At 40.0% G+C, this 18,195-nt stretch overlaps 1 protein-coding gene across 8 annotated transcripts in view; it reads left to right on the top strand.

Moving 5' to 3' along the window:
• The window catches only part of IPCEF1 (interaction protein for cytohesin exchange factors 1), a 194,529-nt gene extending 178,408 nt beyond the window's left edge, over positions 1-16,121 (top strand). For all 8 annotated transcript variants that reach the window (XM_059401308.1, XM_059401310.1, XM_059401313.1 and 5 more), the window contains 2 exons: positions 5,855-6,048; positions 14,819-16,121. In XM_059401308.1, the coding sequence (XP_059257291.1) occupies positions 5,855-6,048; positions 14,819-15,025 (401 nt within the window). In that variant the 3' untranslated portion in view covers positions 15,026-16,121. The remainder of the gene's footprint in view (positions 1-5,854; positions 6,049-14,818) is intronic.
• Positions 16,122-18,195: the final 2,074 nt, after the last annotated feature.

The following is an 18,195-nucleotide window of genomic DNA, read 5'->3' as shown; positions in this document are numbered from 1 at the left end:
GTTTATGACTCTGGTGGAGAAGGTAAATCTAATACCAAAAAATGAGGGAAATCAAGTGAAAGTACTCTCCTCTCAGACTTAAATGAGTACAAATACAAGTACTGGCTTTATACTTGGATGCGTTGTTCTTCACAATCTGATTTCTCTCTAATGGGATTTTTTTTACCTGCCATCTTTTTGTTTTGTTTTGACCCTCTCTTTCCTAACTAGTATTCTTCCAACATTCTATTCTCCATTTCTAAGCTCTTCTGCCATTGTTTTACACAGAGCCCAGTCTACCATGACCACGACTCATTTTCTACTCCTGATTAGAACTAGATTATCCCCAGGTGCCCAGTTCAAACACCAAGTAGAGAATCTGATTATTCAGCCTGACTCCTAGGTTGCTGACCAGGTTATGAATTTCCTGATCAGGTGCTCTATGGCCCTGTGAGAGCAGAGTTTGCAGTATAAAACCTGGCCACCTCAGAAACAGAGGCTCTGGGTGGGGATTTTTCCTTTGGAAGACAGAATAGTAGGAGCATGGATCTGAGCCTTGGTCTGTCTGGTCCAAGTGGCTATCATCTCAATGGCTGTCTATTGCCTGATTAGAAATCTTTCTTCATTGGGCTTTATTCAAAAGACAATTCATCAAATATATTTATAGTACAGCATAGTGTTTAAGACTGTGGGTTTTGAGTCATTACCTATGTCTCTCTTTGTGGGTTTGGTCAAAGTTTTTAATGTTTCAACAGTCTCTTCCTTCTTCAACAGTCTCTTCCTTCTATCAGGGCTAATAACACTTTTTTCACAGGATTGTTAGAAAGATAATAAAGTCATGTTGGTACAGTAGTCAGTATGGTAGCTTTTACATACTAAAAACTCAGTACCTGATGGTTGTCTCCATCAGAAGCAAAACCAGACAGTCTCTCAAAATTCTACCATGGTAATGTTCTTGATCAGTAGTATCCTTACTGTTAAAATGATTTATCCAGATTTATCTTAGTTACATAATTCAAACTTGTCTGTCAGTATGATTCTGTCTTTTGCCATGTTGGAGAGTTGTCAGAATCACTAACTAGAGGAAGCCTGTAAAAGTTTTTGAATCTCTTGGCATCAGGTCTTCTATTAAATAATATTTGCAAAGTTTTAAAGGCTACACATAATGTCGAAATGGCTATGTAGTTATCCTATTGTGAATAGTGCCTTCCGTGGTCTTTTCCTTTCTCAAAAGCTTTGAGCATCCCACATAAAGCAGGGAATACTCTTTTCTACATGAACCTTCCAAGTATTTCAAGGCTGGGAGCTAACCATGTCTTTCTTGGGATAACATGTAGACTTTTTCAGTTTCAAAAAGGGTTCCTTTCAAATTCTGATATGAAATATGGTATGTGAATTTCCTTCCGCACTTATGTTCTAAATAGAAAATAAAAGCCACATTCTAGAAAGCACAAGGAAACACCAAAAATAAGATAGTGGGGGAGGCAAAGTTGAAAATACTGCGTTTAAAGAGATAATCTGCATACAGTGTTCTCGACAGCCAAATTCTGGGCCTACGGGATCATGCCTGCCCTGTCAGAGGCAGACAATAGAGTGGGTTACGTGGGAGGATGGCAAGGGAGCAGCACATTCATCTGGCATAATCTTGGAAAGGAGTGAACTTCTAACCATTAGTTAGAATGCTGCTTTGCCTCTTTGCTAAGGTCGCCAAGAAAGATCCTATTAAAAAAAATTCAGTTTCTTTCTTGAGTCAATCTCTGTGTTACATTGACCTAAGTTTAGAGAAAGTTTGCTAGTTGGACCTCTGAGACATTCTGAGCTAGCCCAATAGAGTTAAAGGGTCACAGAGAACGTAGGTGCTTCCTTCTGGATGAGTCCCTGTGTTTTTTTAACTCCAGCCCCTTTCTCTTCCACTGAGTTGCAGCTGGTATTGCATGACAAATCGGACAGTCTAGCCTTGCTATGCAAACCATAGTCCATGGGCTAGCAGTTTCGGTATCACCTAGGAGCTTGTTAATAGTTTAGAAGCTCGGAGTAATCCCAGACTCAGCCAGTCTGGGATTCTGCATTGTAACAGGAGCCCGGGTAGTCATTAGCCTATTAAAGTTTGAGAAGACTGGTCTAGAAACGCGTAAGCCTGCGTGGTGTGGAATTGAACTTCTGTTCCTAATTCCATCTCTGATTTACATTTTGGAAAGATCCCTTACTGTTTTTCAAGAATCTCCATTTTTTTCTCCTTTATGAAATAAAAATAGTTTTCCTCTTCCTTGGCAAAGCCTTGGCAGCTAGTTGAGGTAGTTTGTAAAGTGCCTTATGTGGTAGAGGGAATGAAAGTCCTGTTATTTTACCCAAGAATACTAGGATAGACTCTTGAAAGGAAGGCTAGCAAATGCACTGGAAACACTTGATTGTCAGACAGAATTCATTTCTTGTGCTGCAGAAGACAAGGGAGGCGGAAATGATGGACTTGGCTTCACTTTCTAGCATGAGACAGACCAGTGGTCTTTGTTGGCAATCTTTTTCCTGCTCCTTCTACAATCTGGTAAAATAAGATAAATAACCTAGTGCTTCCTAATATGATATTATAATGTAGAAAAATATTTACATAAAAACATGAAAGGGAGATTTTAAAACATTACTTTATGCAGAAGCTCCATAAAGGCACGTGGTTAACATACCAGCACTACCCTCTCTGGAGGGATTGGGAAAACTCTCACCTGTGCTCTGGGGTCAGGTGTAAGTTGAATGTTGCTGTGTGCTTATACCCTTTGGGTCTTTTGTTGTCCTATGAATTCTGTTTATCATCTTCTTCCATTATTATTAGATGTTCATTTTATGGCCCTGTGAAGACCTATGCACCAGCCATTAGCATCAGTAAGAACAATACAAGGCTCCTAGGTAGATCATAGACATGGTTGGATCAGAGGTATGTCCCCTGAGTATTTAATGATATATTGTACGTCTCTCAGATTATGACACAAAAAAGTCAATAGGAATATTTTCTTGACTCCCAACATCACCATTTATTATTTTATTGTCCTTATGTTTATGGGCAATTCTGGCATCCTATTATTAGAGGTCAGAATTATGTATAGTCTTTCAGTTTCAGGTTTACCCCGAGAAGGGGTGGATAGTTAGAGGAAAGAACACAGCAAGAACGTTTACCTTTCAGGTTTCCCCCATTTCCTTAACAGTTTCAAACTTATCTGAGCATACATGCTCCTTTCCATTATCTCCAGTTTCTAAATGAATTCAAATAGAGAGTGTTTTTTGAACATTATTTGGTCATATTTTTGGTGGATTCTGCATTAACTTTCAGTAATCCCACAGGTCCGCTTTATCTGTGTGTTAATTTTAAAGTTCTACTATTTCTTGGGGGACTGGAAAGTCAAGTTGCACATGCAACACACACACATACACACATACACACAGTTACACACACGCATATATACCACATATACATACCACACGCACATCACACATGTATATCATATGCACACACAACGTGTACACACCACACCACATACACACATACATACCACACATACATATCATATGCATACACCATACCACACACACACACACCACACATGCATTATATATATGATGTATTACAAATAAGACCATATACATTACACACAGAGACACCACACACAAATAGATAACCACACACACATACCCCCACACAAACCCATATTCTTATGATTAATGTTCCTATTTAAGTCAGGGAAAGGAATGTTTATGAAGGAGAAAGATAATTTCTGATATTTTTAACAGCTTCATTTTACATTCTTACAAGCAATGTACAAGGGTTCCAATTTCTCCATATCTCTGTCTATTTTTATTATTGTCTGTCTTTATAATTTTTGCCATCCTGGTGGGTACAAAGTAGTATCTTATTGTGGTTTTGATTTGTATTTATCTAATGACTAATGATGTTGAGCATTTTTTCATGTGCTTTTTGTGGAAAAACTCACTTTTGATGTGTGTAAGTGTGAACCAAAAGTTCTAATTGTATTCAAATGCAGTTTGGAATATCTCCCCCTTTTTGGAGTCTGTTTTGGTAGAAAGCAAAGAGATTTGCTGACCAGTATTTTAAGTTAGTTGTAAAGTTAGTTCAACATCTTTGCTCTCTATTTTATGAAAAAATATTGGGAACACCTATGGTAGCTTCCTGATAGTAGATGAGGAAAATTCAATTATTGCTTAAAGATTTCTATTCTTCTAAGTAAAAAATGTAAAGTAAGTCAAGTTTGCTTGATTTTGAAGCCTTCTGTTAATATTGTATGCTTTACCCTCTTCTTTGGAGAGGCCCCTTTTTTTCAGTTCTTCTTCATGCCATACTTTGTAGATGGCTCTCTATCAGGTTTCTAGGGGAAGCACATAGACACTAGAAAGTAATGGTGGAAAAGAAATCTTGCTATGCATCTTTCTTAAATTCATTTTCAGGGAATGAAGGAATAAAGGACAAAAGTTCTTAGTGGGATATTGAAGCGATATCAAGAGATGAAGACTTTTCTTTGGTAATCTTTATCATTTGGGGTCCTTGCATTTGTATGTGACAGAGATCTACATTGAGAGTAATTTAACAAAGGCAACATTTTGGCTCCTATTCACTGCAAGGGCTCCAACAGAATCACCAAGATCCATGTTTCAGCTGTATCCTGGTGATTGGCTCCATTCTTATGATTGTTGGGGTGATCCCTGGAAGCTTCTAGCTCATATCATCACTGTTTAGAAGAAAAGAGAGATTGGTTCCCTGGAGCCCCAAACAAACTCTCAGAACTGAGACTTCCTGGCCCAGTTGGCCTGACCTGAGACACATGCTCATCCCTGAATCAATGACTGTGGCCAGCATGGTGGAACTGCCATTAGCCTAGCCTCGGTCATGTGGTCCCTTCTGGATCCTGTGTGGTGTCACTTCACTGGAAGCATTTGGGCTGAGGCTAGCAAGTTGTGGTTAAGAAGTGGGGGTGGAAGTATGTGGCAGGATGAGGAATGATTATTATTTGCTCAAAGCCACAAAGATCAGATGGAGATTCCTTCTTTCAAAGGGCAGTTCTAAGAAGGACATTAAAAACTCTTCAGGAACAATGGTTCTCAAGCTTTAGGTTATGTATTAGTTTGCTAGGGTTTGCTTGTCTCACCACTATGTTTTAGAAGCAGCTAACTTGTTTCACAGATTCACAGATGGAGAGGAATTTTGCCATGCGATGAATCATTCTCTGAGTCTCACCAATACCACATTTAGACGATATTTGGATTAGAATTTGGATTTAGAATTGATGTTGTAGTGGGTTAAGACTCTTCGAGAGTCTTAACTCTCAAAGAGAGGTGAATGCATTTTAGATGTGAGAAGGACATGGATTTGGAGGGAACTAGGTGTGGACTATTATGGGTTCAATTGTGTCCTTCCAAAATTCTCATGAAATCTTAGTTCTGAAGTACCTTAGAATGTTACCATATTATAAATGAAGTTGTTGCAGATGTAGTTAGTTAAGAGATGTTAGGAGGGTGAGCCCCTAATCCAATTCAACTTGTATCTTTATAAAAGAGGTTGGACACAGAGATATACACACAAGGAAAACACTCCATGAAGATTAATTTTGCTGCCACAAGCTAAGGAACTACCAAAATATAGAAGAGAGTCCTGGAAAAGATCCTTCCATTGTGCCTTCAAAGGGAACATGGCCCTGTTCTAACAAAGTACCATAAACTGAGTAGCTTCGACAACAAAAATTTATTGTCTCACAACTCTGCAAGTCAGAAGTGTAAGATCAAGGTGTCAGCAGGGCCTTGTGTTAGGGTCACAGAATCTAATGTTCTCAACTTGATATTAACTGAGTTTATTGTTTTTTTTTTTTAATTTTAATAGAAGAAACAAAGTTGTCTGAAGATGATGAGATGGAGAAACTCTACAAATCATTAGAACAAGCCAGTCTCTCTCCCCTTGGGGACCGTCGACCTTCGACCAAAAAGGAGTTGAGAAAGTCCTTTGTTAAGCGATGTAAGAATCCATCCATAAATGAAAAACTTCACAAAATCCGAACCTTGAATAGCACACTGAAGGTAAAAAAAAAAAATAATAATAATAAAATAAAATTCTGATTGTGGATGAACTCTGTGGATATTGGGCAAGGCTGTTTCTGTAGAGAAAATCATGTTCACCGGAGAGTTTGTATGAATAGAGGGGAGGGCAGTAAAAGCAAATACAATCCTCTGTAGGGTCAGATGACCTTTGGCATCCTTAAAGCACTAGAACATTCACATAGTAGCACCCATTGCACTACCTACATTAGGCCTTGATTTTTGCATTCACTTTGGTCTCAAAGTTCAAATGCTAAGCTCCTAGACCCTTTACCTACCACGATAAATGTTAATGAGGGCTTAAAATAGTTTGTGAGAATAAATAGTAATATTAAATAAGATCTTGGAATTTTACCTGATTCATTAGAGAGTACCTTTCTTCTCCTACTACATCCAGAAGAAAATCTCTAGATTTCAGATCGAGCCAAGACTTCATGATTCTCAGCCTTAGGCTTTGGAGCCAGAACATGCCATGAAAGATGGTCAATGGGAAATGTATGGTAGATTGTAATAGGCTGGCAGATGTTTTCACAGTGGGAATGGGGGACAGGGTACAAAACATACTGAAGTTATTTTCAGTGCCTCCTGAACTAAAATGGTTCTTCATAACAAAAACATCTTGCTTTCACATGTAGACTATAGCATGAAGAGGAGGAGGACAGGATACTTTGCAAAACAGTCCCAAATTGGCAGAAGATTTATAGATTCTGAATAGCCTTGATAGAATCTGCAGTTTAGTTTGATTTGTACATGTCCTTTTGCATCAACAATTTGAGTTTTTTTCTAGGAAGAAATACCAGCAATCAAAGGACAAGGCTACAAAGAAATGGCTGGGTGATTCTTGGTCAGATGTTGCTGTTAGTTGGTAGAATAGCTAAGCACCCAAAAGCTGCAAAAAATGAGACTGAAAGAGAAAAGGCAGAGGAGTATTTTAATTATATAAAGAAAACCTAAATGCAGAGAAATTCTCTAATGCTTAATGATGAAAGACATCAGTTGCATTCCTTTCAAGTCCAAATATATTATATCCCTTGATATGTATGAAGTTGATAAATACATTTGGTCATTCAATGTAATATACCACAGCATGTTGGGATTTTACTCTCTTATTTGTGATCACTGATGTAAGTGAATACATTTTTCATTAGACAAATATTTCCTGAATTTTACTATGTCCCAGGTTCTATTCTTAGACACTGGGAGCATTGAGTGCACCCCACCAGATGGTGGAAACAGAAAGGAAAGCAGAATGCAACGTGTGTAGACGTGTAGCTGATACAAACTTGGGTGATTTGGTAGCCTGGAGGAGGCACATGGCTGCCTTTCTGAGGCCACTGGGAACAAAGTCCTGGAAATGCTGACAACTGGCCCATGAGTAAGAGATGAAGAATATCAGGGTGAGAAGGAAGAACTTTGATGGAGGAGGAACTGGCCTAGAGAAATGTCTATCAGGGGAGGTTGCAGCCCATGTTGGGAGAAACAAGGAATAAGCTAAGGAAAGTTTGGACAGTTCAGGCCATTTCTAGAAGAAGAAAGACGATGTCTTAACTTTCCACAGAAGAGCAACACAAAACTCTAGACTATCACAGGACCATGCCCTCCCCTGGCCACTGGGAGGCCAGGTTTGTACGGAGAATTTTGTTCTCTGTGACCTCCTGCTCTCCATGTACTATGGCCATGGAATTTATGAATTCAGCAGCTTTTTAAATTTTCTCCCTGTGCATTAGTTATCTATCGTGAGGTAACAAAGTACCCCCAAAATTAGCAACTACAAACAATGAACCTTTGTTGGTTCACCATTTTTGCGGGGCAGGAATCTCTCAATGTGGCTTGACTGGGTAGTCTCCCACAATCCTGCAATCCTGGTATCAGTTGGGGCCGCATTCATTGCTCCACTGGGGAGTTGTGCTTCCAGGCTCTGTCACGTACTGGTTGGCAGGATTCAATTCCTTGCAGGTTGCTGGACTGAGGTCCCAATTGTTCACCATTTCCTTGCCCTGTGGATATACAGTAGCTTCTCCAATGGAAGTTGGCTTCCCTCAGAGTGAGTAAGACAGCAACACAGTGACTGAGCAAGATGGTTCTGGCCTGTCTCAGCAGTGACACCACATTAGATTTATAGTGTTCTATGCATTAGGAGCAACACACTGGATCAGCCCATGTTCAAAGAGGGGGAATTACGTGAAAGCAGGAATGCTGGGAAGCAGGGAGCACCAGGGACCATCTTGGGGGCTATGGACCACACCTATCTGAAGATCTGCTGCTGTCTCTGTGCATTCCTGGAATGAAACCCTTTCCACAGATCCCTTAGATGTGACAAAAGGGTAATGTTGGGGCTGGTGAAACATAATCAATGTTATGTGGTCCTATGAACCTCATCAGGAGAAAGGAAGACACACTTCTGTGGAAATTGGCCTTCTTGGATTAAAAAAAAAAAAGCTCATCACCCTATTCACTGGAGAAAGATAATTTGGTACATGTTTGTTTCTTCATGTCAGAAGGCTACCTGTAATTGAGTAATTACTACCTGTAATTGAGTCAAATTTGATCATAACTATCTTCTAAATTCAGAAGTCAGACAGCCATTGCCTTTAAAGAGGAGGGAAGATATTCCTAGGAGTAGGGCCACAGAACAGGTGCTGGGTAGGGTCCCCTATAGCCTCACAGGGGTTACACAGATGTATCCATCTCATCATAATTCATTAATTCATTAAGCACCAAGATTTCTATATGTGTGTTTTTGTCTATGTATATTACATTGTGATATAAATGTCTATTTTAAAAAATACTTCAAAACTACAGCGTGAGCAAGATAACATAGTTTCATGCAGAAATAATGAAACTGTTTAGCAATAATGTTTATATTCATGATAGGCACATTTCTTAAATAAAGAAAACCCTTACACTGGGATTACACTGGAACAAAGTCTCTTTATGGAAATTCTAGGAAGTTGAGCAAACCATCTTGTCATATCCTAAATGCAGATCTTTAGGAATTTCTGGTAATTCAGCGTCCTTTGACTTTTGGCTAAGCATGTCTTTTTTTTTTTTTTTAAATGAATAATTAGGGTTGCCTGGGTGCCTCAGTCGATTAAGTGTCTGCCTTAAGCTCAGGTCATGGTCCTGGTGTCCTGGGATCGAGCCCGACATCGGGCTCATTGCTCAGCGCCTCTGCTTCTTCCCCTGCCTGGGCTTGCCCTCTCACCCTCTCTCTCTTTCTCTGTCAAATAAATAGGTAAAATCCTTTAAAAAATAATAAAATGAAGAATTAATGGATCCAACTGAAACTTGGTCTCAGGGCTATTCTAGTCTGTGTCAAAAGAGGAATGAACCTTCCTTTCTCCAATTTCTGTGGTAGAACCCATTTTTCAATGCTTAGGTCTTAAGTCAGGTCCTGTGTGTACTAACTGTTTAGAGTGAAAAAGGAAAGTAGAGCATTGTCTCTCTCATGGTATTTCCTGGAGGCCCTGCCCAGCCTTGCCTACCAGAAGGCAAGGAAGATGTAAATGTAGTTCAAAGCATCTGGTGAGCCTGCTGTACTGCAGGGGAGAGGCAGGGGCAGTGCACCATGCTGCTGACTGGCACGCTTTGCTGGTTAGCATTATAGAGCCTGCTGTTGTTTCATTAACTTCCTTCCTTTCTAGTCTTGTCTACAGTTATTTCTTTCATCCGTGAAAGAACTTAACACAGACTTGAGCCAAGCTGGTAAGAAATTTGAATTGTTTAGGGCTGAAAGGCATAGGAGAAGTGTTAGCCCAAAGTTGAAGAGACCTTTTCTTAAAACCTTTGATCAGATTTAGAGGGGTGGTTAATTCATTTTGCCTTAAGAAAACTAGTTCTTCAAATTTTGTTTATCTGAAAATATCTTATTTAATTCTTTCAGTAAAATGTTAGGATCGCTCTCTGAAGCAGATGTCAAAATTTTGTGTGTGTGGAATAAATTGTAATTTTTAATAATTTTTTAAAAAATGATTTATTTATTTGAGAGAGAGAGAGAGACAGAGAGAGAACAGAAAGCCAAGGCAGGAGAAGAGTAATGGAGGAGAAGAGGAAGAAGCAGGGCTCGATCCAGGACCGTGAGATCATGACCCTAGTTGGGAGGCAGATCCTTAACTGACTGATCTACCCAGGTGCCCCTTTAATAATTTTTATTAATTTTTTAATTGTCATTCCAATATAGTTAACATACGGTGTTATGTTAGTTTCACATGTATAATGTAGTGATTCAGCACTTCCATACATTCCTCAGTGCTCATCATGAGAAGTGTCCTCTTTATCCCCATCACCAATTTATCCCAGATGTTGAAATCTCCAAGAACAAAGTAAAACTCCTTAAACAACTTCCTATGAATAGCACTATGGTGGTATTAAAGGATAAAAGTTCATTTTTTGAGGAAAAGATGGTAATTTGAAGTGCAGATGTGAGAACTCAGAGGGAAGAAAGAAAATTCTCTTGGCCTTGCTTGATTTTCTACAAGCAATCTTTTCTCGTTACCCCCTTAGCCTGCCTTCTCTCTGCTTCCTGCTCTTGGTCAGCCTGCTTATTATCACTCTTTGGTTACTTTCCCACTACACAATTTTTCTTTCCTTCCTGAAATCCAAATATATATATTTTAACCTCCATCTATCACCACATTCTTGCTGTCTGGATTCAAAATTGTAAATCTTACCGCTCAGATTACTATATATGTGTAGTAAAAAAAATTTAAAAAGTAGAAAAAGAGAGAAGAAAATGTAACAAAATGCCTTAAGTGAAACACAAGTTAAAGATAATTGTAAGGAACAAATAATACATTTTTTAATGTCAGTGTTTGTGATCATCTAAGACTGAATCCTTCATTTGGGTAGAAGAAATGTTACCAATTCTATCCCCAAACTATATACAAATGTATAGACATAAATATCTATCTATGTATTTATATATAAACAAATATAAAATATATAATAAATAATATGTGCATAACACACATACGTATAACCTTTTTTTGTTTGCTTACAAGGTTTTAAATAGGGTTCATGATACAAAAAATGGACAATTATTCATTCACATTTTATTTAATGCATTCATTTAAAAAAGATTTTAGTTATTTGCCTGACACAGAGAGAGCACAAGTAGGGGAAGCTACAGGCAGAGAGAGAGGGAAGCAGACTACTCACTGAGCAGGGAGCAGGGCTCCATCTCAGGACCTTGGGATCATGACCTGAGCTAAAGGCAGACGCCTAATGATGGAGCCACCCAGGCAACCCAACATATATTCATTTTTCTACAACAAATATTTAGTAAAGTTTTGTTTAGTAAATCAGTGAGCATATCAGGCAAAAATGCCTGCCATTAAGAAGCTTACATTTGAGTACTAGAAGAAATCAACTAACTAAATGAATTTTTTAGATGCTAAGTGATGATAGATTTGATCGAGAAAAGGAGGATGAGGAATGCTGACGATTGATTTTTAATTAGGATAGGCATGAAAAGGCTCTTTGAAAAGTAGAATTGGAGTAAAATCTGAGAAAGGAAAGGAGTAAGTCTTGATGCGATCCAAGGCAGAAGACTACAGGCAGAAAGAACAAAAAATGCAAGTGTTTTGGGATGGGAATATGCCTCCTAGGCTTGAGGAAGAGCGAGGAGATCGTGGCTGAAGTGTTGCAGGAGAATGGGGCCTGGGAAGATGGCCCGAAGGGTGGGTCAGAACGGTGATGAAGGATCATCACATACTGTGCCTTATTGCCACTGCCAATACTTTAGCTTCTACCCAGTGATATAGGAAACCTTTGGAAGGTTAGGAACAGAAGAGTGCCATAGTTTGACATATTTTGAAGGGAGAACGTGGGACTTGTGGGTGGATTGGCAGTGAGAGCAGGATGACTACAGTATTTGGCCCGAGCTACAGGAAAGGTGGAGTTGCCATTAGGAGCTTTGCAAAAGGCCATGATAGAAACAGGCTTCAGTGTGTATTGGAACTTGGGATAGGCGGGTCATATAGAGAATAATAGGAGCTTAGTTCTGAAGATTTTATTTTCTTGTTTATGTAAGAGAGGTAAAGTGAACGCTTGCACAGGTGGGAGGTGGGGCAGACAGAGAGGGAGAGAGAATCTGGAGCAGGCCCTGCACTGAGTGGGGCGCCCCACACAGGGCTCGATCCCAGGACCCTGAGATCATGACCTGAGCCAAAACCAAGAGTCGGTCACTTCACTGACTGGAGCCACACAGGCACCCCAATAGGAGCTTAGATTTGGACATGTTGTATTTGAGATGCCTGGTATGTGTCCAGGGGGAGCTGCTGAAGAGGAAGTTTAGACAAACAAGCATGAAGTTCAGAGGAGAGATAAGCTTTGCCAGATAAATTCGTGACTGTTAGTATATAGGGAGAAGGGGAAACCTGAGATTACATAGGCTTAGCAAGAACGCAGTTAAAAAAAGAGGAAAGAAGAGGCTAAAGTCTGGGTTCTGGAGCTCTCCAATGTTCAGAGATTGGGTCAGAATGAGGAATCAACAATGGAGAGTAAGAATAAGTGGCCATTTTAAGATGAGAAAAATCAAGAAAATCTGTCACAGAAATGGCATGATGAAAGTGTTTAAGAAGGAGTAGTCAATAGTTTTAGATGTTGTTAATAAATAAATTGAAGGTAAATAGTTATTGGATTTAGCAACATTGAGGTCACTGATGATCCCAAGAGCAGTTTTGGTGGAATCCTGATGGGAGTGGGTCTCTGAGAGAAAATGGGCACGGTGGTGGGGGGAGGAATATTGAAGACAAAGAGAAGAGTGGGGCATTCCCTCGAGCAGAGATGTGGGGTTGAAAGAGGGCTTCAAAGATGGGAGAGGTGACAGCATGTATTTTGATTAAGTGAAGATGGAAAATCCATGAGTCACAGGAAAGAAGGGAGAACTGTGGGAGTGAATTTCTTGAGGATGCAAGAGTGGGTGATAATGCACAAATGGAGAGATTGGCCTTAGTTAGGAGCACAGAGATTTCATCCAAAAGAACAGGAAGGAAGGCTGAGATGTACCTGTCTTGATGTAGGTAGTAGGCAATGGGAACTTGGGAAAGGGTTCTTCTGATTGTTTCCATTTCCTAAAAAAAAAAAAAGTCATCTTTTCTAAGGGAGAATGGGGGAGGAGGTTTGGGTAGAGATGAAAAGTTTTGAAATAGTAATTTGGGAGATTGGGAGAGAAAAGGAATGGGAAAATATGACTACTGGATAGTAGTAGTAAAAGCCACTTAATGGCGGTGGTCATGAATTTGAACTGCCACCAGTGAGTCTAATTGTGAATTTTTAGCTACACACTTGCTGGCCTTGGGATAGACCAAAAGATTGGCTTAATAATGAACATGTACTGAATGTCTCCCTGGAACTCGGTGTTGTATTATGTACAAGGAATACAGGGATGAATGAAATGCTTTCTGTCACCTTCCTTATAATGCTTTAGAATGGGGGGCATGACATATCCATGCGCATCAAAGTATAACATGGCAAGTTCTAAGTATTGGAAGGCACGAGAGCATAAAAAAGCTTCTCAGTCCAATTGGGAAGGTCAGAGATTTTCTGGAGAACATGATGCCTGAAGTGAGTATAGATTTATAAGGTATAGTAAAATCTGGTAAAGAAAGATTGGCAAGTGTTCCATGTGACAGCAACTCTAGAAAGTAGAGTTCTCCAGAAGAAAGGTAAGGAAGGCCATGAGGTACAGCATCACGGAGTGTGAAGTGGCGTTATGTGGCAGAATACATACCACCACTGTTGGAGCAGGAAGTGAGAAGGATCAACAGGTGAGCTCAAGTCCACAGAACCTTGGACATGAAGGGGAACCATTACAAGGATCCCAAATTTGAGGGGGAGGCCCTGCACTCCCATGAGAAGGGTGGATTTAAAGGGAGGCTTGGAGGCAGGGTCACATCAAGTGTGAGGAACTGCACTTTGTACCCCAAGTTAGGATTATGGTCAAAGGGATGGAGGAAGCAAGAATAGATTTGAGATTAAACTGTCAGGATTAAATGATCTTTTTTGAAGGTGGGAGCTGTTATACCTCATTTTTAACCCATTACCTCGACTACAGAACATTCCCCTCACCTGAGCCAGGCGTTTCAGAAATGTGTGTTATTGGTTATGGAAGACACAGGGTAAAATAACGTGAATAGATTTGTTTGCTCTATTAGCATAATTGGAACACGTGCTGTTTTGATGGAAGATTAGTAGTCTTCTCTTTGAATAAAAAGCTTATATATTTATGTGGTATATATTAATTAAATACATGTGTGTGAGTTTTCAAAAAAGAGGACAATTTAATAAAAATAAAAATATATTATCTGATGTCTTAGGGATAGTGCTATGTCCCAATTTTACTTAGTGAAGTTTGGGTGGGTCAGTGAATGATGATACAATATGATTATAAGTTTCAGAAGGAATAAGGCTCACTCTGAGATAGAAATATTACTGAGGTGTGGAATAAGGATTGGTCAGGGAAGAGCCACATGGAAAATCCTGTCTATATGTCTAGTTCTTCCAGCAGCCTTTGCGTAGGACACTTAACTTCTTTTTGACACATACATGCAAATGGTTGTCCTGCCATATCTCTTAGGCTTGGTTAGGGATTAGAATATTAGTGTGTAAAAACACCTTGATAATTTTATGATGAATGTGTCTGTGTACTTGTAAAAGGACTAAAAAGGGTTTATCAAAATTAAGATACTCACTATATCTCACACCCTCCTCTGACTTTTTTTTTTTTTTTTTTTTCACCCTACTGGGGCAGTGTAAAGAACATGACCTGGCCATGATTAACCAGTTGCTGGATGATCCAAAGCTGACAGCCAGGAAATACAGGGAGTGGAAGGTGATGAACACGCTGCTGATCCAGGATATCTATCAGCAGCAGCGGGCCCCTACGTCTGCCCATGAAAGCAACCCCGAGGGACTTGAGGAACCACCTTCCTCTGCCTGTGTTGAAAATTCTATTTGAGAACAAGCCAGCATTCTCTCCCCTGCTATCTTACCCCAAGTGACTCTTCAAGAAGTTGCAAGAGCTTTCCATCCAAGGAAAACTGAAACCAGTTCCTCAAGCATTGGCTCCTTCTCTGAAGAAGCAAGTGAGGTGAGGACCCACTCTGACAGCAGACTCTTCGTTCCAGTTGGAGGACTTTCATCGAGACTGGAGGGGTGGAGATCAGTTGAACAAACTTCGTGTTCCTGCTCGGAGCTCTCAGTTATGCTAAGCTTTAAGTGGGAAGTGAGAAGTGTATGTTCCTTGCTTTCAAGAGAACCACGGTGTTCAAAGGACAAAGATCACATTTTACCAGGGATAATTATTCATAGAAATGTTCTGTTTTCCAAAAAAGAAGAATGTACATATTCCCCCAGCTTGGGTAGTTTAATTCTTCAAATCATTCCTTGGAGTGGAGGAACGTGTCTTACAGCAGAAACTGGAATGGACAAATGTGGTTTTTTGGAACCCAAATCTCTCTGGAGTAGTGGTGCCTTTTCTATAAGCTGAGAAATACTTCGTGGTGATTGGTGTGTGGGAGAGCCCAAGGGGGAGCCATGTTCTATTGAAAACCCTCTCAAAGTACAGTTTGATGTTTCTACACTTGACTCAGGGGTGGGGCAGAGAGGATCTGATTAAAGTTTCCTTTCCACAGAACAACTAAAGAAATCTATCTCATTGTGTGTAGAGACCTCTACTTCCTCCTAGCTTTTCTAAACCACTGCAGGAGATAGAAATAAGTCCACCAAAGAATGCTTGCTGGTTTTGTCTCGGAGAGTGGTGCCTAGACACAGTGTCAACTTATATCCTGTCTCCCCAGATCAAGATGGACAAGATAATTCTGGTGTCTGAATGGGTTTGATATCTTTACTCCTAAAACACCCAACAAAAACAACAAAAGACTTAAAATATGATTGTTTTATTTTTGTATGTTTGTGTCACCTTGTGTCCTATGTGAATAGCTATCTATAATACGTTTGTTATTTAAGTATATTTATAGAAGGTCAAATTACTAGTGTTTTAAAAGATGGTAAAGTAATTATATGTTTTGCTCAATATATATTCTTCAAGTATATACTTTTTTGCTTGAGAAAATAGGAATACTGTTGATCACTGGAATTATTATGTTGCACTATAATGTATGAGGAATGCTCAGGCTATCTTGTGGGATAAATGTGGAGGCATGTATTAATAATTATTCATTTTCTGGCTTCTCTCTCTCTCTCTATCTCTCTGCCTCTCTTTCTCAGCCCAGAGTGCTCAGAATTCTGTCACTCTCTTCACCGGAAAAGGACATTCACCTTAGGTTATTTCTTCTAGTAAATAGACTTTTTAAGCTTTATGCCATTTATGCCCACAAACCCTAAACCAAATGAAACACAACTAATATAGTCTTTTGTCTAAGGTCTAATAGAAATTTTGGGGTTTTCTGTTAAAGAAAACTCATTTTATTAGAGAATATGAAAATCGTCCCTTATTAATCACCAGGAATATTTTTCATCTTACGAATAACCACAACCCACCAAAAACCCATTTTGCCCTTATCCCTAGCTAACCGTCAGCCCAACATGGGCGTGTTTCAGAGAGTCAATGTGTGGCTTGACATTCAAATGGAAATAACCCACTGAATTTTATTTGCAGACCAAATGGAAAGAGTCCATGAAGGTTTCCCCAAGCTTTACTCAGAAGTGTTAATACTTTGTAAACAAAAACAACCTTAGTATTAAGAAAGAAAAACAACAGGAAACGAGTCAGAGTACTGTAAGTTTTTCTGTAAAATCAGAGGGGATGCCTAGCCAACCTTTAGGAGCCCCTGCTCCTAGTGGGATGTGCTGGGGGATGTGCTGAGGGAAGGACACAGGCTTACACAGAAGCAGGGGCTTGGCTTCCAGTGAATTTACTCTTAGCTTTGCTGCTGGAGAGAAGGAACCATGTAGGTCCTCAGATGGGACCCTGAAACTTCTGCTTTGAGAGGCCAGTGCTTTCATCTTGTTACTCTGAGAGTTATCATTGACAATTTCTACAATTAGCAGCTGTTAGAAGGCTCATTGTTTAGGATTCACGATGTCAAAGAAATGTTGAGGGAAGAAGTACTAATGGAAGAGATGGAAGAGATAATTGTTGGGCAAAGTTCTCTTCCACCTTTTATTCCCTCAGCCTGAGACACCAACTTAGAAACTTCAAAATAGTCTTTAAATTGAAGTGTTTTAGAGAAGCTTTTGGCCAGGGCTTGTGAGTACATGTCAGTGCTTTGCTTTGGCTTCTCAGTAAGACACACATAACTCACCCGTTAGTGTAAAGTCCTTTAGGAACGCTCAAACTTGAAGGCAAAATGGGTCCATGAGATTACTGAATTGAACCTTTCAGTTATTTTTCAAAGTCATCGGTCCAGAAATGTTGGCTTTGTGAAAGCACTTACCCCACAGAATCTTCCCAGAGGTTCAGACCAAACTGCCTAGTCTTGGACTCCCTCTTCTAGACCAAGCTTGCCTGCTTCTCAGTGTTTCCCCCTCTATAAATGCTTCCACTCTGCATTACCTCGTGTTAGGAAGTAGGGAGCTGCCTCTGTTGGGTCCCAGCATCAGCTGTGGCCCCTGAGAGGAAGTGGGGTGGGAGGCAGTAGGAAGTGACAGGCAGAGTGGGTTGAGACCTTCCATTCCACTCAGTTTAGGAATAACCCTGCCATTTTTCTGGTGCAAAGGATATTGGGAAAACTGGATTACTTCCAGTTTATTCCTGGGAATTGGGGCATCTCAGAAATGGATTTTGGGTAGTTTCATGGGGGCTTAAGGGGTGACCTCTTTCTCCACCACTCCTGTAGACATAGGATCTGAGGGCTGTGGAATGACCCAGAACCATGGCTGCTCCGGAAGCTGAGGACCTGAGCAAAATCAGGTCCTGACACCTGCTGTGGATTAGGATCTGGATGTGACACCTCTTTGGGGCTGCGGGGACGACCCCTCCTCTCTTGGGTGAGCCTGTAGACCCAGACTATGCTTGGTAGGGTACCTCCAAGACATACTCTCAGTGTAGCCCACACTGACCCAGGATGAATCATAATGTATACAACCGCAAAGACTCTAGGAAGCCTAAGAAAGATGGTGTTTGTAGTCAGATTTCAATGTGAAACCCAAGCCTTACATTTATGT

The sequence above is a fragment of the Mustela nigripes genome, chromosome 5 (genome assembly GCF_022355385.1).
Source record: "Mustela nigripes isolate SB6536 chromosome 5, MUSNIG.SB6536, whole genome shotgun sequence".
NCBI classification, from domain to species: domain Eukaryota; kingdom Metazoa; phylum Chordata; class Mammalia; order Carnivora; family Mustelidae; genus Mustela; species Mustela nigripes.
Note: the sequence above shows the minus strand (reverse complement) of the source record. Positions and strands in the feature narration are given on the sequence as shown.